This window comes from Zalophus californianus, chromosome 13 (genome assembly GCF_009762305.2).
Source record: "Zalophus californianus isolate mZalCal1 chromosome 13, mZalCal1.pri.v2, whole genome shotgun sequence".
NCBI classification, from domain to species: Eukaryota; Metazoa; Chordata; class Mammalia; order Carnivora; family Otariidae; genus Zalophus; species Zalophus californianus.
This window is the reverse complement of record NC_045607.1, coordinates 23243902-23267139: the sequence shown is the minus strand read 5'-3', so window position 1 is coordinate 23267139 and position 23238 is coordinate 23243902. Positions and strand designations below refer to the sequence as shown.

The following is a 23238-nucleotide window of genomic DNA, read 5'->3' as shown; positions in this document are numbered from 1 at the left end:
AGGGTGGCTCCAAAAAAGTAGAAAGTATGGATCATTATAGCTGGTTGTGGAGACAAAATTTAAATGGCAGGATTGATTTAGGGAATAGAACACAGATTTACCTAAAGAACTCTCTAGGATGGGAACTAGAGGTTGATGGGAAAGGCAAGTCTGGAAGGACTCCTTCCTCTCCTTAGGCTGGGCTAGGTTCTGCTCCTATAATAAACAACTCCCAATTCCCATGTCTTAAAACAATAAAGGTTTAGTTTTCATTCATCCTACATGGCCACTGTGGGTTGGCTGTGTCTCTGCTTTGTGTTATACTTACCGTGGGACTCAGGCTAATAGAATCACACTATCTGGAACATTACCATTCACCGTGGTAGAGGAGAGGGTGCTCTGGAGTGTCCTGCATGATCCAGCCTAGAAGTGATGGATGCCTCTGCTGCCCATGCTCGTCAGCCAGAACTAGTCACAGGACCACCAATTCTAAGGAGGCCAGGAAGTGAAATTCTGTTATGTGTCCACCAAAGGAAGGAACTGGAAATATTTGGTGAGCAGCACTAATGACCCACTTTGTCCAACAATTTATCTAAAATCTGTGTGGACAAATGAGCTAGAGCATAGGTCCACTGTCTTGCACATAAGGGTCCATATCGACTTGTGTTTTCTTTCTTAGTCTGCTTTTATCTAGCAACACACAGTGGTCTCAGGGGATCTCGGTATAGCTAGCACCCTCCTCTACAGTGCTACTCTCTTCCTCTAGGTCTCTGACCTTGTATTTTTACTTTTATTTATTTTTTAGTACTAACCAGAATCAGAAATAAGGAAATTACCCAGTATTCTCTGCAGTTCTATTGGTTGCTTCCCCAACAAGCCTTCTTAGCAGCTCATCCTCTTCTTTGTTCAGCCTAGTCCTGTCTCCTTTTGTTCAAACACAAAAGCCATGTTGTCTCCAGGTTACTATACTCAAGCCCTCATGGCTACCCTCCTACCAGACCAAATCCCTCACCTAGCAGATTCTCATGTGTGCCCTTGACTTCTCCAGCCAGGCCCAGAGCTCAGCCTCCTTCCTTCTACTTATACTGCCCTGTCAACTGCACGTGTGCTGTTCCCAACAGAAATCAAATAGAGGGGCCATGCCAGTTAGTAGAGTGCATCTTGTGCATGGAGACCAGACATGTGGGTGCTAAGGAACTGGGAGCTCACGCTAACAGATTTCTTCATCTGACTTGCGGCTCAGTGAAGAGATATATAAAAAACAACAATTGGTTGGCTGATTTTACTTATTCCTGAAAGATTTTTGTACAACTGTCCTGATGGGGGACTTATAAGCATACCTCAGCTACAAGTAGACAGGTCTCAGTTTTTCCCACTGCTGGGAAGTGCAAACCTGTTCTCCTCTGGGAGAAAGATGTTATTTTAATCTAGGGATTATAGAAATAATATGTAATATGCTCTCTCTTCTCAAAGAAATTATAAATAAGAGCTTGAGCAAGGGGAAAAGGGATACAAGAGAAAAAAAGTTATTTGGAAGTAGAGTGTGTAGAAATATAATATGTGAAGTAGTATAAATCAATCATTGTCAATTATCTAAATTCTTAGGTCAAATTCTTTAAATAGGTTATTTCCCTGAAATCAGAGGTGATTGTGCTTACATAACTGACTAATAATGAAATATATCAGTCTGGAATGTGTTGTCTTTTGCAATTACATATCTGACCTGTTAAATGTGTGTGCAATTGTTATAAATACTGACCTTAGTTGAGTGGAAATTCATCTCAGGAACTTGGACATGAAAGCAGATGTTGACAGTCATTAATAAAATCCTAGAGCAGAAGGATCTCCAACAAGCATTCCAAACTGTGGTGCAATGCACACTGGTGGTATGGAAATCACCATTGTGGAAATAGAAGTCGCATTTTTACAGGTATGAGCATCCTCTTATTAGAAGTATCAATCATCTTGCTTCTCCAAGTCCTCAGGCTGAAAGGGTCTGCTGCCCTTTGGTGTTCAGATAAAATTGACCCATGGCTCTGTTGTGTATATTTGGGTCTAATACCCTGTCCCAGATTCTTATCAACATGTCTTCCTCAGATTCCAACTTTGCAGGGAGCTCCTATTTGCACATGGCCTTTCTCTTCCTTCTACACTGATGTCTTCATTCTGTTTCCAACAAACAACAACAACACAAGACGATTGTGTAGAACAGATCTTCACTCAAGGTATAAGATTGAGGGGAGCATTACATCATGAGACAGCATGATAAAAAATTTAAAATCGGGAAGAGAGAGAGGGGGGGCAGAGCAAGATGGCGGAGTAGGAGACCTAGATTTCGTCTGGTCTCCGGAATTCAGCTGAATAGGTATCAAACCATTCTGAACACCTACGAACTCAACAGGAGATCAAAGAGGAGAGTAGCAACAACTCTCTGAACAGAGAAGCGACCACTTACTGGAAGGTAGGACGTGCGGAGAAGTGAATCCGAGGCGATATTCGGGAGGATAGACGGCGGGGGAGGGGCCTCCGCCGGCCGCTTCTGGCAAGTGATAGGGTCGCGGAGCACAAAATCGGAACTGTTAGAAGTCGGCTCCGCTGAGGGACGTCGCTCCAGTGGCTAAGCGGGGGTGGAACCCTCGCGGGACAGTGGGGTCTCAGGACCCTTGGGGTCACAGAAAGACCACGGGAGCCTGAGTGCGGCAGAGCTCCCAGGAATCGGAGCGGGGAAGCCGGCTGCAGAGACGGAGCTGAGGCGTGGGCTCTCAGCTTGGGGTGGCCATAAACTGTGATCCGCGGCCCAGTCGGGCCACTGCTCCTGCAGCAGGGACCCAACAGGCGGCAGATCCGGGGAGACTCCCCTTCCTCCCCGGGGAGGAGCGGCGCGGGAGCGCACCGCAGGGATCTGCTGGGTTTGGAGACTCCACACGGGGTCGGGTGCCAGAGATACAAACGCTCGGTCACAGGCCGGGTGAGCACGGAGTGCGGCCGGAGACCAGGGACAAGGGAGTGACTGCTTTTCTCTGGGGGCACACTGAGAAGCGGGGCGCCGAGTTCTCAGCTCCTCCAGGTGGAGATTGGGAGGCCACCATTTTTGCCCTGGTCCTCCAAGGCTGTACGGAGAGCTTGCAGGGAACAAAAGCTCCTGAGATCAAACCCGAGCAGCTTGCTTAGCCCCGACCGACAAGGGCGGGCAATTCCGCCTCCGGCAAAGACATTTGGGAACCACGGCAACAGGCCCCTCCCCAGAAGATCAGCACGAACAGCCAGCAAGCCAAGACCAAGTTTACGGATCAAGGAGAACGGGAGAACTCCAGCGCTAGGGGAATACTGCACATAGAATTCATGGCTTTTTTTTACCATGATTCATTAGTTCATCAAAGTTAATTTTTGTTAACTGTTTTTTTTCTTTTTCTTTTTCCCTTTTTCAACCAACATCTTATCAATCTCTTTTTAAAAAAAATTTTTTTTTTATTTTTCATTTTTAGAGTCATATTTTATCCCTTCATAGTAGTTACCCTTATTTTTGGCATATATATATAAGTTGTTCTCTCTTTAAAATTTTGAGATACAGTTTCTTCTAACAGATAAAAATATACCCTAAATCACTAGTGTATGGTTCTGTTCTAGTCTCCTGCCTGATCACATTCTCTCCCTTTTTTCTTTTTTCTTTTTTTAAATCTTCTTTCTTTTTTCAAACAACTTCTTATCAAGTCCTTTTATAAAATCTTTTATAATTTTCATCTTTACAGTCATCTTCTATCCCTTCATTGTATCAACCCTTATTTTGTACATATATGTCTTTCTTTCTTTAAAATTTTAGGAGGCACTTTTTTCTAACAGACCAAAATACGCCCAAAACCTAGTGTGTGGCATTGATCTATGCACTAGCCTGATCATATTTGATCACATTCTGCTTTTTTTGTATTGTTCTGTTTTTGTTTTTATCTGTTTTTCTTTTTTCTTTTTTTTTCTTTCTCTTTCTTTTTTCTTTCTTTCCCTTTCTTTTCCCCTGGTTTCAGGTCTTTTCTGATTTGTATACAGTATATTTGCTGGGGACGTTGTTACCCTGTTAGCATTTTGTTCTCTCATTCATCTATTCTCCTCTGGACAAAATGACAAGACGAAAAAAATCACCTCAGCAAAAAGAACAAGAGGTAGTACCGTCAGCCAGGGACCTACTCAATACGGACATTAGTACGATGTCGGACCTAGAGTTCAGAATCATGACTTTAAAGATACTAGCTGGGCTTGAAAAAAGCGTGGAAGTTATTAGAGAAACCCTTTCTGGAGAAATAAAAGAACTAAAATCTAACCAAGTCGAAATCAAAAAGGCTATTGATGAGGTGCAATCAAAAATGGGGGCACTAACTGCTAGGATAAATGAGGCAGAAGAGAGAATCAGTGATATAGAAGACCAAATGATGGAAAGTAAAGAGGCTGAGAAAAAGAGGGAGAAACAACTACAAGATCACGAGGGCAGAATTCGAGAGATAAGTGATTCGATAAGACGAAACAACATTAGAATAATTGGGATCCCAGAAGAAGAAGAAAGAGAGAGAGGGGCAGAAGGTATATTGGAGCAAATTATAGCAGGGAACTTCCCTAATGTGAGGAAGGAAACAGGCATCAAAATCCAGGAGGCACAGAGAACCCCTCTCAAAATCAATAAAAATAGGTCAACACCCCGACATCTAATAGTAAAACTTACGAGTCTCACAGACAAAGAGAAAATCCTGAAAGCAGCTCGGGAGAAGAGATATGTAACCTACAATGGTAAAAATATTAGATTGGCAACAGACCTATCCACAGAGACCTGGCAGGCCAGAAAGGACTGGCAAGATATCTTCAGAGCACTAAACGAGAAAAATATGCAGCCAAGAATACTATACCCAGCTAGGCTGTCATTGAAAATAGAAGGAGAGATAAAAAGCTTCCAGAACAAACAAAAACTAAAGGAATTTGCAAACACGAAACCAGCCCTCCAAGAAATATTGAAAGGGGTCCTCTAAGCAAAGAGAGAGCCTAAAAGCAGCAAAGATCAGAAAGGAACACAGACAACATACAGTAACAGTCACCTTACAGGCAATACAATGGCACTAAATTCATACCTTTCAATAGTTACCCTGAATGTAAATGGGCTAAATGCCCCAATCAAAAGACACAGACTATCAGATTGGATTAAAAAACAAGACCCATCCATATGCTGTCTGCAAGAGACTCATTTTAGACCTAAAGACACCCCCAGATTGAAAGTGAGGGGGTGGAAAACCATTTACCATGCTAATGGACACCAAAAGAAACCTGGAGTGGCAATCCTTATATCAGACAAACTAGATTTTAAAACAAAGACTGTAATAAGAGATGAGGAAGGACACTATATCCTACTTAAAGGGTCTATCCAACAAGAAGATCTAACAATTGTAAATATCTATGCCCCAAACATGGGAGCAGCCAATTATATAAGGCAATTAATAACAAAAGCAAAGAAACACATTGACAACAATACAATAATAGTGGGGGACTTTAACACCCCCCTGACTGAAATGGACAGATCATCTAAGCAAAAGATCAACAGGGAAATAAAGACTTTAAATGACACACTGGACCAAATGGACCTCACAGACATATTCAGAACATTCCATCCCAAAGCAAAGGAATACACATTCTTCTCTAGTACCCATGGAACATTCTCCAGAATTGATCACATCCTAGGTCACAAATCAGGTCTCAACCGGTACCAAAAGATTGGGATCATTCCCTGCATATTTTCAGACCACAATGCTTTGAAACTAGAACTCAACCACAAGAGGAAAGTCGGAAAGAACTCAAATACATGGAGGATGTAAGTAGGAGGATCCTACCTTAGTAGGATGCTAAAGAATGAATGGGTCAACCAGGAAATTAAAGAAGAATTAAAAAAATTCATGGAAACCAATGAAAATGAAAACACAACTGTCCAAAATCTTTGGGATACAGCAAAGGCAGTCCTGAGAGGAAAGTATATAGCAATACAAGCCTTTCTCAAGAAACAAGAAAGGTCTCAAATACACAATCTAACCCTACACCTAAAGGAGCTGGAGAAAGAACAGCAAATAAAGCCTAAACCCGGCAGGAGAAGAGAAATAATAAAGACCAGAGCAGAAATCAATGAAATAGAAACCAAAAGAACAGTAGAACAGATCAACGAAACTAGGAGCTGGTTCTTTGAAAGAATTAACAAGATTGATAAACCCCTGGCCAGACTGATCAAAAGAAAAGAGAAGTGACCCAAATCAACAAAATCATGAATGAAAGAGGAGAGATCACAACCAACACCAAAGAAATACAAACAATTATAAGAACATATTATGAGCAACTCTATGCCAGCAAATTAGATAACCTGGAAGAAATGGGTGCATTCCTAGAGATGTATCAACTACCAAAACTGAGCCAGGAAGAAATAGAAAACCTGAACAGACCTATAACCACTAAGGAAATTGAAGCAGTCATCAAAAATCTCCCAAGAAACAAAAGCCCAGGGCCAGATGGCTTCCCAGGGGAATCCTATCAGACATTTAAAGAAGAATTAATACCTATTCTCCTGAAACTGTTCCAAAAAATAGAAATGGAAGGAAAACTTCCAAATTCATTTTATGAGGCCAGCATTACCTTGATCCCAAAACCAGACAAAGATCCCATCAAAAAGGAGAATTACAGACCAATATCCTTGATGAACATGGATGCAAAAATTCTCACCAAAATACTAGCCAATAGGATCCAACAGTACATTAAAAGGATTATTCACCACGACCAAGTGGGATTTATCCCTGGGCTGCAAGGCTGGTTCAACATCCGCAAATCAATCAACGTGATACAATACATTAACAAAAGAAAGAACAAGAATCATATGATCCTCTCAATAGATGCAGAAAAAGCATTTGACAAAATACAGCATCCTTTCTTGATCAAAACTCTTCAGAGTATAGGGATAGAGGGTACATACCTCAATATCATAAAAGCCATCTACGAAAAACCTACGGCGAATATCATTCTCAATGGGGAAGAGCTGAGAGCTTTTCCCCTAAGGTCAGGAACGCGGCAGGGATGTCCACTCTCACCACTGCTATTCAACATAGTATTAGAAGTCCTAGCCACAGCAATCAGACAACAAAAAGAAATCAAAGGCATCCAAATCGGCAAAGAGGAAGTCCAACTCTCACTCTTTGCAGATGATATGATAGTTTATGTGGAAAACCCAAAAGACTCCACCCCAAAACTGCTAGAACTCATACAGGAATTCAGTCAAGTAGCAGGCTATAAAATCAATGCACAGAAATCAGTGGCATTCCTATACACCAACAACAAGACAGAAGAGAGACAAGTCAAGGAGTCGATCCCATTCACAATTGCACCCAAAACCATAAGATACCTAGGAATAAATTTAACCAAAGAGGCAAAGGATCTGTACTCAGAAAACTATAAAATACTCAGGAAAGAAATTGAAGAAGACACAAAGAAATGGAAAAACGTTCCATGCTCATGGATTGGAAGAACCAACATTGTGAAGATGTCAATGCTACCTAGAGCAATCTACACATTCAATGCAATCCCCATCAAAATACCATCCACTTTTTTCAAAGAAATGGAACAAATAATCCTAAAATTTGTATGGAACCAGAAGAGACCCCGAATAGCCAGAGGAATATTGAAAAAGAAAAGCAAAGCTGGCGGCATCACAATTCCGGACTTCCAGCTCTATTACAAAGCTGTCATCATCAAGACAGTATGGTACTGGCACAAAAACAGACCCATAGATCAATGGAACAGAATCGAGAGCCCAGAAATGGACCCTCAACTCTATGGTCAACTTATCTTTGACAAAGCAGGAAAGAATGTCCAGTGGAAAAAAGACAGTCTCTTCAACAAATGGTGTTGGGAAAATTGGACAGCCACATGCAGAAGAATGAAACTGGACCATTTCCTTACACCACACACAAAAACAGACTCCAAATGGTTGAAAGACCTAAACGAGACGGGAGTCCATCCAAATCCTAAAGGAGAACACAGGTAGCAACCTCTTCGACCTCAGCCACAGCAACTTCTTCCTAGAAACATCACCAAAGGCACAGGAAGCCAGGGCAAAAATGAACTGTTGGGATTTCATCAAGATAAAAAGCTTTTGCACAGCAAAAGAAACAGTCAACAAAACCAAAAGACAACCGGCAGAATGGGAGAAAATATTTGCAAATGACATATCAGATAAAGGGCTAGTATCCAAAATCTATAAAGAACTTATCAAACTCAACACCCAAAGAACAAATAATCCAATCAAGAAATGGGCAGAAGACATGAACAGACATTTTTCCAAAGAAGACATCCAAATGGCCAACAGGCACATGAAAAAGTGCTCAACGTCGCTCGGCATCAGGGAAATCCAAATCAAAACCTCAATGAGATACCACCTCACACCCGTCAGAATGGCTAAAATTAACAAGTCAGGGAACGACAGATGTTGGCGGGGATGTGGAGAAAGGGGAACCCTCCTACACTGTTGGTGGGAATGCAAGCTGGTGCAACCCCTCTGGAAAACAGTATGGAGGTTCCTCAAACAGTTGAAATTAGAGCTACCATTCGATCCAGCAATTGCACTACTGGGTATTTACCCCAAAGATACAAATGTAGGGACCCGAAGGGGTACGTGCACCCCAATGTTTATAGCAGCAATGTCCACAATAGCCAAACTGTGGAAAGAGCCAAGATGTCCATCGACAGATGAATGGATAAAGAAGAGGTGGTATATATACACAATGGAATATTATGCAGCCATCAAAAGGAATGAGATCTTGCCATTTGCAACGACGTGGATGGAACTGGAGACTGTTATGCTGAGTGAAATAAGTCAATCAGAGAAAGACATGTATCATATGACCTCACTGATATGAGGAATTCTTAATCTCAGGAACAAACTGAGGGTTGCTGGAGTGGTCGGGGGTGGGAGGGATGGGGGGTGGGTGATAGACATTGGGGAGGGTATGTGCTACGGTGAGCGCTGTGAATTGTGCAAGACTGTTGAATCACAGATCTGTACTTCTGAAACAAATAACGCAACATATTTTAAGAAAAAAGAAAAAGAAGAAGATAGCAGGAGAGAAAGAATGAAGGGGAGTAAGTCGGAAGGGGAGACGAACCATGAGAGATGATGGACTCTGAAAAACAAACTGAGGTTTCTGGAGGGGAGGAGGGTGGGGGGATGGGTTAGCCTGGTGATGGGTATTGAGGAGGGCACATTCTGCATGGAGCACTGGGTGTTATGAACAATGAATCATGGAACAGTACACCAAAACAAATTATGTAATATATGGTGATTAACATAACAATAAAAAAATTTAAAAAAAATTACCTTAGAAATTTGACAGGAAGAATGAACCATAAAAAAAAAATTTAAAATCGATGTTTAAACATCATGGTTCTCAAGAGTCCTTTTTTATTGCCCTTGGAGATTTCTTACTGCCAATTCTCATCCCAGCTTCTTTCAGGTTCTCTCCTTCTTCGAAACAGACCTCCCCCCTTTTCTCCTACTTCCATGATGTAGGACCCATCACATCCAAAACTCAGTTTTCTCCCTGGAAGGAATTTTGCCTCTAACTTTTAAGATAACATTTTCTTGTCCTCACAACTTATTATTAGGATTAATAGCATTTTAAATTAAAATGTTAGGTCTATTTTCTCTCATTCTTGCCATGAAATGATAGGTTATCTAATTTAAACTGTTTCCTTGGGGTGCCTGGCTTGCTCAGTTGGTAGAGCATGCAACTCTTGATCTCAGTGTAGTGAGTTCAAGCCCCACGTTGGGTGTAGAGATTACTTTAGAAACAAACAAACAAACAAAAAGGTGTTTTCTTGATTGCAGGCTAAAATTTTGAGAATAAAATATTTATGTCTCATGTCTCTTTCTTAGGGCTATATATCCTTTAATAAAGATTGTATTGCTTATGAAAGGATTGTAGCAGAGAAAAGATTCTTCCCCACATGGTATAATATATAGAGATATGGGGGCACCTGGCTGGCTCAGTCATTAGAACATGCAACTCCTGATCTCTTGAGAGTTCAAGTCCCATGTTGGGTGTAGAGCTTACTTAAAAAAAAAAAAAAATATATATATATATATATATAAATATTTTCTATCTATCTATATATATCTATCTATCTATATATATAGAAAGAGAGAGATGGGAATGAATACTTGTAACTGAGATTTCTATGCAACAAAAGGAATTACACTTGCATAAAGATAAATGTGCTTTATCTAAAATGACTTTCATGTATAATTTTGCTTATAGATTGTATCTATTAGTTACTATTACAATAATGCTGCTTGATATATCATCCCCAAACTTAATAGCTTTTATTGTCATACATGTGCAGCTGGGCTAGGGGTTGGCTGATCAAGACTTGGCTTAGCTTCAAGGTGCTGATGGGGTTCAGGTCTGCTCCCCATGACTCTCAGTCCCTTGCAGGCTAACTGGAGCATGTCTTTCTCATGCTATAGCAGAAATGCAAGAGTCACACAAGTCCATTTCAAACCTTTGATTGCATTAGGTCCACTAACATCCCACTGGCCAGAGGAAACATCAGTGGGACAGGGAAGAAAATTTCTCCCACAGTGGGAAAGGAGGGGAATGAATATTTGCTGCATGATAATTCAAACTATTCCATAAAGTGAATATCATCTAATTGTCCATCATGTCCAACATCTGTGTCTCTCTGCCAGCCAGATCCAACAGTGTCTTAAACCAGGAGGAGCTGTTATTCTGTTGAATGCAAGATGTGTCAGGGAAATAATCCATTCATGTAGGAGCAAAGATTGCTCTCCCAGAAACATGCTTTTAAGAAAAAGCTGACAACCTCCTTGTAGCAATTTCTCTAGAGGAAACTGTAGGGCAGCTCACCAAACTGACCCAATTTCTACAACCTAGTGAGAGACAACTATTTGCACTTTGCAATAAATTGAGTGCATGGATCTTGAGTAATCCATTGTGTATATGTCCTGTAAAATGAGGCTCTCGGGGATCCAGAATATAAAATAATAAATTACATAAAATAATGTAATCGATGCTAAAATACTAAAGTTGAATTAATCTCATACTAGTTTTTTAAAAGTGTCATACAAAAATTGTTTCTGTTTCACCATCTGGTTTGTCCAGTTGGTCTTTACAGAAATGCTGGAGTATAACAGTCTTTCTTGTTCATGTCTCTGGTTTCTTGATTTAGAACAGAAGCTGGTAAAGTATCTTTTAAAAAAATTATTATATCATTTTTATTGCATTAATACAAATTGACACAAAAATCATTACAATACCATACACAGAAATATATGGAATACTCTAATGAATATTTTATGTACCTACAACTTGCTAAAGAAATCATTCCCCACCACCACACAATTTGTTTAATGATAACACTACTGAGCAAGTTACAGTGATAGCAAAATTATTACATTATGCATTATTGGTGGTTGTAAAAGTGGCATCATTGTTTTACAAAGCAATATGGGAACACATGCCATTAGCCTTAAAAATATGCATACTTTTTGCTTAGGAGTCCTTTTGAGGGATATTATTCATGAGAAGAAAAGCACTTAGACAAAGAGGTACTCCTTTTTAGCATTATCTATACTGGTGAGAAATTACAAATGACCTAAATATCAAACATTTTAGAAATAAGTAAGTAAGGGTATTCCAATTCAGTGGGTAATTACAGAATCAGTTAATTTGAAAATCTGAGTATTGCTTAGCAAAATCATTTTTTTATTGTGGTAAAATATACATAATATAAAATTTGCATTGTAACCATTTTTAAGTGCATGGTTCTGTGCATTAAATACATTCACAGTCTGGCGCCACCCTCATCGCTATGCATCTGGTCTAGTACATCTTATGGGCCAAATCTGGCCCAGTGCCTGTTTTTGTAAATAAAGTTTTATTGGAACTCAGCCACGCCCATTTGTTAATATGTTGGCTGTTGACTATTTATGTGTTGTCTGTTTTGCTCTACAATGGCAGCTTGAGAAGTTGCAACAGAAATGGCATGACCACAAAGCCTAAAATATTTACTGTGTAGCACAGAAAATGTTTGCCAATCCTGACTTAACATAATAATAGATAATTAAAATTTTCAAAATTTGGACTATTCACACAGGTCCAGGATGAATATTGTCCTTGAGTTACCCTTAGACAAAATTATTTGTTAAGGAAATCAAAATGAAAGCAGATATTACACAGCTAATTTTAACCTATTTAAGAAGACAATCTTTTTAATACTTTAGGCTATGAGCATTCATATCCCAGAAGGCAGTTATTATACCAATTATGAAGTTTGTATCTACTGGTTAAAGTCGTCCCTTCAAAGCTTTACTCAGTGTTACTTTTTTAGCTTTTAAGAAGATGACTTTATCGGCAATAAATGTTGGGGCGCCTGGGTGGCTCAGTCAGTTAAGCGTCTGTTTTCAGCTCAGGTCATGATCCCAGGGTCCTGGGACTGAGTTCCACATCGGGCTCCCTGCTCAGCGGGGAGTCTGCTTGTCCCTCTCCCTCTGCTGCTCCCCCTGCTTGTGCTCTCTCCCTCTCTCTCTGTTAAATAAATGAATAAATAAAATCTTTTTTTTTTAAATATATATATACACTTGTCATTACTTCAGACTTTTCTCTAATATAGACCATTCCACCTCAATTCACACATATAGTTGCAGCTGACCTGGTGTAGTTAGGCAATATTGTGTTCATGGGTATTTCTGAACACCAAGCCCTGATCTCCTTTTTGGGGTGAAGAGAGCAAAACCTTGTATCTTGCAATGTGTCTACTCTTGGAGATTATCTGGCAGCTGAAGAAAAAAAAAGAACACTAACATTTATCAAGACTTGGAGAGAAAACATATATACATTTTAAAAGTGAATACAAACTCTCAGTCATTTCCAGTACGTGTGTGGAATGGAGGGCAATGAATCATCTGGAGTTGGTTCTACTGTGAATAGATTCAGATGTGTGTGTTTCAGTGTCCTGGGATTCACTTTAAGCCCCCAATAAGACCTCAATAGGAGGGCTGGATTCTGGAAGAGTTCATTCCAACCTCTTCTCCACTCTGGCCTGGGAATGGAACAGTCTATAAGGTATAGGATTTGGACAATGGACTCCAAAGTTGGAGATTAGATAAAAACAAAGGAGGTATTGACTGGCCACACTTTTGAAAAGATGCTTTCCTAGTAACTGCCCAGTAGGTAAACTGTGGAGCAACAATGGTTTCCTTTATAACACACATGGGATTGGAAGCTACAAAATGTCAGTTAGGTGTCTATCCATGACAGCTGAATGCACTTGGCTCAAATGGCACTTTTTGTTTTTATTTTTTTCAGGGGTCGGGTGGGAGAGTATGCTGCTAAAGGGAGATGAGGCAGCCTCAGATGCCACAGAAACATCCAGCACAGACATGACTGTCAAGGTAAGAGATCTCTTCTTTAGTTTAGTTCTCAAAGTACATCCCTAAAGGAAATTGAGCCTCTGGAAGACTTCTAGGGGCCAAATGAGCACTGCCCCTCAACACTGCTGGGGTTCTCTATTTACTGGAGCCTCCATGAGTCAGCCAGACATAAGATTTTCTGAAATTTGGCATCTGGATTAGGAAACCACCTGAAAGCTAGAATCCAAGAAGTGAATTCCAATGGGCTTGTTGTAGGGTATCCAGTGAATATCTGCATGTAGGTTGTCTGCAAGTGGTAACCCCATGGGCACAGTGGAGCAAATCTGAACATTCCAAGCTCAGAAACTAGGGCCCCATTGTGCATTGTGAAGAAAGGTCAGAGAGGCAAAAGGAGCCTTGATCTTGACTCAAGATTTCCAGTGATATCAGTGGGAAGGCAGCATGTGGCCCACTCCAGCTGGAACACCAGTGGCCAAATGAGTCATCTGGAAATCAACCTAATTATCACTTTTCAAATTAAATGCATGAATTTACAATCATTGCCTAGATTAAGGAATCCATAGTAAAATTTATTAGACTCAACCACTTCCTCTCTATTAATAGATTAGACACAAAGGAATGGTTCTTCCTTCTTGAAATTCTGTTTATGATTCAGTTAACAGAGGCTGGGAGTAGGAGGGCTTTCTAACATTTTTGCTTGAATGATTAGAATTTAAGTATATGCCACTTATGAATTTTTCTTTGAAAAACAAAAAGTAGTGTCCCCCCTTTTCTCTAAGCCAGCTCTAGGCCCCACGTGGGGCTTGAACTCACGACCCCAAGATCAAAAGTCATATGCTCCACCGACTGAGGCACCCAGGTGCCCCAAGTAGTGTCCCTTTTTATGTTGAGATATACCTAGATATATTCCACTCCTGGATTTAGTAGTAGAGGTTGTACAAAAGAATATACAGGATGAATTTATCCAAGCTTTCCTTTGTAATGTGAAGGCTGGACTTGTGCTGTCTATGTTTCAAATGTTAGAGAAAGCAAACAAAAAAGCCACAGTGAAATTAAATGAAAGATGGGATAGTAGCCTAATCGGTCAAAAAAGTCAACTAATCTAAACACTAACTATCGAGTACTGAAAGTTCATTTGCTTGTAATTATGTTATTATGTTTAGCAGAATTTGCAAGTCAATAATGAAGATTCAATGGTGTATTAGTGTTTCACTGGCTATTATTGCAAAAACAGAAGTTTGCGTCTATGGCCACACTGGACAGAGAGAGATAGGCGGATGAACTTGATGGATTTAGATTCTCCCTTTTGAAATCTGTCATCTTTTTAAGAACTCGTTTTTGAGCTGTGTTGCTAGTATGGCTGCAGATGTAGTGCAGACATTTAAATGATCAGAAAGGCTAGAGTTTGTTTTATAAAGGCAAATGGCATATTCTGATAGAAGCAAGTCTTGTCCAAGTCCCATTTTATAAGGTTGCTGCTTAATCAGTCTGCTGATCCTTGGAACCAGGATCTTGACTAAAGTTGTATTTGGGTCTAGCCAGTTTAGATGTCATTTTTTTTTTATTTTTTTATTGTTATGTTAATCACCATACATTACATCATTAGTTTTTGATGTAGTGCTCCATGATTCATTGTTTGTGTATAACAGCCAGTGCTCCATGCAGAACGTGCCCTCTTTAATACCCATCACCAGGCTAACCCATCCCCCCACACCCCTCCCCTCTAGAACCCTCGGTTTGTTTCTCAGAGTCCATCGTCTCTCATGGTTCGTCTCCCCCCTCTGATTTCCCCCTTTCATTCTTCCCCTCCTGCTATCATCATCTCCTTCTTCTTCTTCTTCTTCTTCTTCTTCTTCTTTTTTAACATATACTGTATTATTTGCTTCAGAGGTACAGATCTGTGATTCAACAGTCTTGCACAATTCACAGGGCTCACCATAGCACATACCCTCCCCAATGTCTATCACCCAGCTACCCCATCCCTCCCACCCCCCACCACTCCAGCAACCCTCAGTTTGTTTCTGAGAGATTAAGAATTCCTCATATTAGTGAGGTGATATGATACATGTCTTTCTCTGATTGACTTATTTCGCTCAGCATAACACCCTCCAGTTCACATGGCCCTCTTTCCCAGGTGTGTTTGGATGTAGAGATTGGAATATGTGCAGGCCCAAATCAAGACCACATGGAGCCACCAGAAGCTGGAAGAGGCAGGGTAGGAGTCTCCCCTAGAACCTTCAGAGGGAGTGCAGCCCTGCCAATACTTGATTTTAAACTTCTGGCCCCAAAATTGAGAAAGAATAAATTTCTGTTGTTTTAAACCACCAAGTTTGCAGGAATTTGTTATGGCAGCCCTAGGAAACAAATACACTCAGATTTACCAGGAATTGTACCGACTTTTCATGAGTGCCAATGCCATAGATGTGGAAAACCAGTACTCTACACGCCCATCACTGTTTTCTTAGTATACTATGTTCACTTTTTTTATTGAAGTATAAGTTGACATGATGTTACATTAGTTTCAGATGCACAACATAGTGATTTGACAAGTCTAAATCTTTTGCTCTGCTCATAAGGGTAGCTACCATCTGTCATCATACGACACTATTATAATATCATTGACTATATTCCTTATGCTGTATTGATTTTTATTGTTTTTCACACTGCTGCAGATGATTCTCACGGTCGTGCAAGTTTTAGAAAATACTGATCCATGCCTTTTTTTTTTTTTAATCAATGTCTAGGCAAGCAGCAAAACAGAGTAAGATATAATGTAGAAGTTACCCTAAAGCATAAATATCCTTGTGTTCTAGGGAACAGATGCAGGCTGAAATAAGTTAGTGGTTCTCTTGAAACAAGAACAGGTAAAAACAACTTTTAAAAAGTGAACAGAGTAGGGGCATCTGGCTGGCTCAGTCGGAAGAGCATGTGGCTCTTGATCTCAAGGTCATGAGTTAAAGCCCAACATTAGTTGTAGAGATTGCTTAAATGAATAGACTTGAAAAAAAAGTGATCCTAATATATCCAAGTGTCCATCTAATAGATGAATGGATAAGTTCATTAAAAATTATCCCTGTGATATTCATTCCATAACTGGAAGCCTGTATCACCCACTCCCCTTCACCCATTTTGCCCATCTTCCCACCCCTTTCCCGCTGGCAACCATCACTTTGTTCTCTGTATTTATGGGTCTGTTTTGGCTTTGTTTGTTTGTTCATTTGTTTTGTTTTTTAGATTCTACACATAAGTGAAATCGTATGGTATTTGTCTTTCTCTGACTTATTTCACTTAGCATAACACCTTCTAGGTCCATCCATGTTGTCTCAAATGGCAAGGTCTCATCCTTTTTTATGGCTGGGTAATATTCCATTATATATATATATACATATGCCTCATCTTCTTTATCCATTCGTCTGTCGATGGACACTTACCACTGTTCACTAGAAGGAAAGGCTACTCAGATTTCAGAATAGCTTCTATATTATACCTTATGGTGTTTTGCTGCTTGTCTAGACATTGTTTTTTTAGAAAAGTGATGGATCAGAATTTTCTAAAACTTGCATGACTCAGAATCACCTGCAGCAGTGTATAAAAAAAAAACAACAACAGTAAAAAATACAGCTTCCCAGGCTTCTTCTTTCAAAATTCAGATTCAGAAGACCTGGGTTTGAGAATTAGCATTTTTAAGGAGTGCTCCAGGTGACTATGGAGGTAGGTTTGGGAAAACATTGTCTCCACATACAACTAACACAGGGTCAGGTGTGGCCACATGAGCCCTGTCACTGCTCCCAGTTCTCCAGTTTCCAACTAGCCTGAGAAAGGACTTCCCTATTCAAAACTCTTTGATTCCATTCCTTTCCTTTTGAACACTGACCAAGGCTCAGGTGTCTCCTTCTGGCTTTCCAGATTTCCTTACCTTAATTGCAGTTTCATTTCTAGCCTGTCTTCCACCATGTCTCTTTCTGTACCTATCGTTGCCCTCTCCACCCAGCCTATTTGTAGCCACAGTGATTCTTTCAAAAGGCCAACCTGATACCATCCTTCCACTCAAGCCCTGCTGTCCTTCCCATTGCCCTGAGCACCCAAACCAAACTCTGGCAAGTGCTCTGCTATTTAAAACCCCATGGCTTTTATTCACGGCTTCCTTGGTCTTCCTCCTCTCCCTCCCTCCCTTTCCTAACATGGTTAACTTCTCTTTATATTCCAGTCTTTAGTTCAAATATTATCTCTGCAAACAGCACTACTTTCTGACCAGCCTTGATGGTCACATGCTTTCACTGAACCTAGTACTTCTCCTAGCCAGTCACATAAATAGCCACAGATGTGTATGCATAACATCTGGTCTCCCCTCCTGGAATGTAATTCCATAAGGCATGCATCCCCAGCACCTGGCGGAGTGTCCAACACATCGTGTGCACCTGTCAGTATTTGTTGAATGAACAAATCTACCAATGAACAAAGGAAGACCAGTCTTTATCTAGACTGATCAGGCTGGACTGCTGGCCTTCCCCAAACTTAGTCCTCATGTTCTCACCTCAAGGTCTTTCTCTTCAGGCTCCCTTCTTGCTGTCCCCTCATGTGCCACTTTCCTCAGGGTTTTGTTTGTTTTTCACTTGCTAGAGCCTCTAAATTACAATTCAGTTTTTACCATTCTTTTTTTTTAAACACAACTTAATTGAGGCATATAATTTACATACCACAAAATTCACACATTTAAGTGTATGATTTCACAATTTTTAAAAAAATATTTTATTTATTTTAGAGAGAAGGAGCACACGCATGCACGTGTGCATGCATGGGTGGGGGGTGGGGCAGGGGGAGAGGGAAAGAGAGAATCTCAAGCAGACTCCCCACTGAGTGTGGAGCCCAATGTAGGGCTCTATCTCACGACCCTGAGATCATGATGTGAGCTGAAACCAAGAGTCAGATGCTTAACTGACTGAGCCACCCAAGCATCCCTAATTTAACAATTTTTAAATTTACCAACCATCACCATTATCCAATTTCATAACATTTCATCACTTCTGTAGGATCCCTCATGCCCTATGAGAGATAATCTCCATTCCCACCACAGTCCCAAGCAAACACTTGCATATTTTCTGTCTATAAATTTACCTGTTTTGGACATTTCATATAAATGGAATCATATAACATGCGGTCTTTTGTGTATGTTTTTCTTTTCACTTAGCATGTTTTTTTTTTTTAAGATTTTATTTATTTAGGGGCACCTGGGTGGCTCACTTGGTTAAGCGTCTGCCTTCAGCTCAGGTCATGATCCCAGGGTCCTGGGATCGAGCCCCACATCAGGCTCCTGGCTCAGCGGGGAGTCTGCTTCTCCCTCTCCCTCTGCCTCTCTCCCTGCTCATGTGCTCTCTCTCTCTCTCTCTGTGTGTCTCAAATGAATAAGTAAAATCTTTAAAAAAAGATTTTATTTATTTATTTGACAGAGAGACAGAGAGAGCGAGAGAGAGTACAAGCAGGGAGAGCAGGAGAGGGAGAAGCAGTCTGCCCGCCGAAGAGGAAGCCCAACGTGGGGCTCAATCCCTAGCATGGTGTTTTTGAGATTCATCCACATTGTATCCTCAACCAGTAGTTCATTTCCTTTAGCACTAAATAGTATTCCTTTTAATGGGTATGCCAGTGTTTTGCTTTGTTTCTTAGCCCTTTCACAAGCTGATGGACTTTGTACCTGTTTCCAATTTCTGCCTATTATGAATCATGCTCCTGTGAATATTCATGTGCAAGTCTTTGTGTGGACATAAGTTTTCATGTGTTATGGCTATGTACCTGGGGGTGGAATGTCTGGGTCCTTTGGTAAATGTATGTTTAACTTTGTGAGGAACCGTTGGGTTGTTTTCCCAAGTGGCTGCACCATTTTACACTCCCCCCAGCCACTGATAAGGGGTCTACTTTTTCCACATCCTAGTCACCACTTGCTTTTGTCTGTGTTTTGATCGTAACCATCCTAGTTGGTGTCAAGGTGGTATTTCACCTTGGTTTTGGTTTGCATTTCCCCAGGGATAATGATGCTGAGTATCTTTCCATGTACTTATGGACCATTTGTATGCAGCTAAGTTTTTAATGGCTTGATTGCCTTTATTCACTGAAGGGTGGGCTCTGTTAATAAATTCTCCACCGCCCAAGGCCCCCTCTCATTCAAAGGCTCAGTCAATGTTTTCTGAGTGAGGGACCCTCTTCCTGACTGGGGGTGGGGGGGTGGGGTGAAGGGACAGGGGGGAGGGGGCTCAACTCATTTTTTCCTCTTTAGTATCACTGCCATCAGCCACACCACTGCCCTGGGTAGGGGTGTGGGCTCATCAGACTCTTTTTCTTTCCACCTCTTTTCCTTTCTTTTCTCCCTCGCTTTTCTTTCTGCTTATTTTCCCCTCACATCTCAGCTTTTAAAAATAATTAATGATCTTTATTAGCATATCAATTTTTTTCTATTGTGGTAAAACATACATAACAAAATTTACCCCTTTAACCATTTGTAAGTGCTGTTCTGTAGCATTACATCATTCATACTGCTCTGCAACCATCCCTACCCTCCTCCACCTCCAGAACTTTTTCCATTAATGTATCCATTAAATTCGAATTCCCCATTCTCCAGCTCCCGGCAACCACCTCAGTATTACCTTTTATACATCATAATATTTCCTTGTCTTCTCAAAGGGAATTTAAGTACATCCTGTTAATCTTAAAAAGCCAGTAAAATGGCTAAACCCCAACCTAGCATTTTCCTATCCTGTGGACAAGGCAAGCTAGAAAGGCGATCACTTTACAGACGTTTAAGAGTAGGGCTGCAAATAAAGGCACTAGGAAGGTGCTTAATGCTAGATTTTAAATGAATTTGCTGGTGACGGGGCTTCCTTTCTTCTGTGGAGTAAACTACCCAGTGCCAACATCCTGGAAGTGTCTTGGCTTTATTCAGCTGGGTGCATTGCTGGGAGCCAGAAATTGCACCTGTTGGGCTACACATTGTTTTCTTGAATTTTGCTTGTTTGATGACTGTTCAAAACTACATCAGTCGTGTTGGAACTCTATCAATCTATGTTAAAGAACTATCTTCTGAGTAGACAAGCATGTGACTTGTCTGCCATTTTAATCAGATATGTACACCAACTAAATCCCAAACACCGTCTGTACCTTGCCCTCTTGTTCTATATAAAGATACTAAAAACTTAAGTATTTGCAAAAAAGAGCCATTTTAATCAGATATGTACACCAACTAAATCCCAAATGCCATCTGTACCTTGCCCTCTTGTTCTGTATAGAGGTACTAAAAACTTAACGTATCTGCAAAAAGGAGCCCAGAAAATTCTAACACAGTAGAATCTTTTTTTTTTCAGAAAGAAGCCTTGTTCTTATTTACATTATTAAAAGATAAACTGAGACCTATTAAACATTTTAGGAGTTTATTTGAGCAAAGATCAATTCAAATTGGGCAGCGCTAGATCAAAAGTGGTTATCAAGGCTCCAAAGATGGGAACTCAGGGAGAGATTTGTATGGAGAAAAGGCAAAAGCAAAGAAAAGAAACTATTGATTGCTTATAGCTTAAAGCCTAGTTGGCTCTTGTGATTGGTTGTCCTTAGTGTTTTGATTTTATAACCTTGAAGCATGTACAGGCTTAGATTTGGTTTGCTTACATGGCAATGGAGCCACCTCAGTCTAATGGCCTCTTTGTTTAATTAATTTAACAACATATGCAGTATTTCTCGCTTGTGCTTAGCCGAGAAACAAGATGGGTACCATTTAGGCAGGTTGGAGATTCTGGCTGTAAAACCGTTTAACAAGGGGCACGTTTCCTACTCAAGGACATGGGAAAGCAACATTTTAAATAAAGGATGTTGCTTCTTTATGTAAAATTTACCACTGGGAGAGAGATTGTTCTGGAAGGGCAGATGTTCTCCGTTACAAAAGGGGGAAAGCATTTAGAATCTTCCGGTGATGAATAGAGGCCACAGGTTACAGCTTTTGTGGACGTGGCTTTTAAAAAGCCATTCTGCTGAGGGTCTTTTGTTCCAGCTGTGTGGAACCACTTGCCCTTTGTATTTGACGATGACGACACCGAGGATTGGGGCGGGGGGGGGGGGGGCAGAAGGCATTTCCACATTGTGTCCATACATAAAGATTGCTCTCAATTTGCTTCCTTGCCAAAGGAAATATTTTTATCATAGATTGTTTTAATCCTTTAAGCTATGTAGAGTAGTGGATCTCTGAGAGGGGGGGAGGTATACCAAGACCCTACCGCTACCTTTTCACAGTAGTCCCTGTTGGAGAATCACGGTCTTGAAATTTTTTTTTTTTTTTGAAATACACATTTTGCATTTTTACTAGGTAATGGATGTGAAAGGCCATGCTGTAGACTGTAAGAAGCTGCATCGAATTGGTTACTATCATTCCTATGTGTTACTCCCTATTTATCCAATGAAACGAAAGTCAAATAAATGAAATCATAGCCATCGACAGCTCTCCATTATCTATGTATAGATAAGGGATATTCCTGGCAAAGGAAAGATCCAGTTCCTTCTTTGCCATTTTATTCTTCATCATTTTCCCTTGCCAACAATAATAGCTAATATGGATCGAGCATTTGCTATGAGCTCAGTTCTTCGTGAGGCCATTCCGGGTCCCATCTTATAGAATCCTCAAATTGACCCTGAGAGGGAGAGACTGACTAATCCCATTTTACAGATGTGGCTACTGGGGCACAGTCAAGTTAAGTAACTTATCAAAGATCTCAAGGTGAGAATTTGAACCAGGTAGAAAGACACAGCTTAACCTCTCGATCTGAGTATTAATGAATGCAGATTAGTTTTACTATTAGCTAAAGCAGGGGTGCTCTCAGGATGGGGCAGGAGTAGCTTTGCCAGATAAAATACTGGACGCTCAATTAAATTTTTTTAAATTTTTTATTGTTATGTTAATCACCATACATCATTAGTTTTTGATGTAGTGTTCCATGATTCATTGTTTGTGCATAACACCCAGTGCTCCACGCAGAACGTGCCCTCTTTAATACCCATCGCCAGGCTAACCCATCCCCCCAACCCCCTCCCCTCTAGAAACCTCAGTTTGTTTTTCAGAGTCCATCGTCTCTCATGGTTCATCTCCCCCTCCGACTTACTCCCCTTCATTCTTCCCCTCCTGCTATCTTCTTCTTCTTTTTTTCTTAACATATATTGCATTATTTGTTTCAGAAGTACTGATCTGTGATTCAACAGTCTTGCACAATTCACAGCGCTCACCATAGCACATACCCTCCCCAATGTCTGTCACCCAGCTACCCCATCCCTCCCACCCCCACCACTTCAGCAACCCTCAGTTTGTTTCCTGAGATTAAGAATTCCTCATATCAGTGAGGTCATATGATATATGTCTTTCTCTGATTGACTTATTTCACTCAGCATAACACCCTCCAGTTCCATCCATGTCGTTGCAAATGGCAAGATCTCATTCCTTTTTATGGCTGCATAATATTCCATTGTGCATATATACCACATCTTTATCCATTCATCTGTTGATGGACATCTACGGACGCTCAATTAAATTTGAATTTTAGAGAAGCGATGAATAGATTTTTAGTATCAGTGTGTCCCAAACATTGCCTGGGACATACTAAGAAACTGTTTATTTGTTTCTAAAATTTAAATTTAACTGGGCATCCTATATTTTAATTTGCTAAGTCTGGCAGCCCTAGTCAGGAGGGGGTGTTGCAAAGGAGGTGAAGATAATTGCTTAATGCTTTTGATTATTGTGGTTTGGGATTTTTTTTTTTTAACTATGACTTCATTCAGGGATAACA

General features: G+C 40.5%; 1 protein-coding gene across 14 annotated transcripts in view; it reads left to right on the top strand.

The window, feature by feature from the left end:
- PALM2AKAP2 (PALM2 and AKAP2 fusion) overlaps window positions 1-23238 on the top strand; it is a 471064-nt gene that overhangs the window by 327208 nt on the left and 120618 nt on the right. For all 14 annotated transcript variants that reach the window (XM_027615591.2, XM_027615592.2, XM_027615599.2 and 11 more), the window contains one exon: window positions 13368-13453. In XM_027615591.2, the coding sequence (XP_027471392.2) occupies window positions 13368-13453 (86 nt within the window). The remainder of the gene's footprint in view (window positions 1-13367; window positions 13454-23238) is intronic.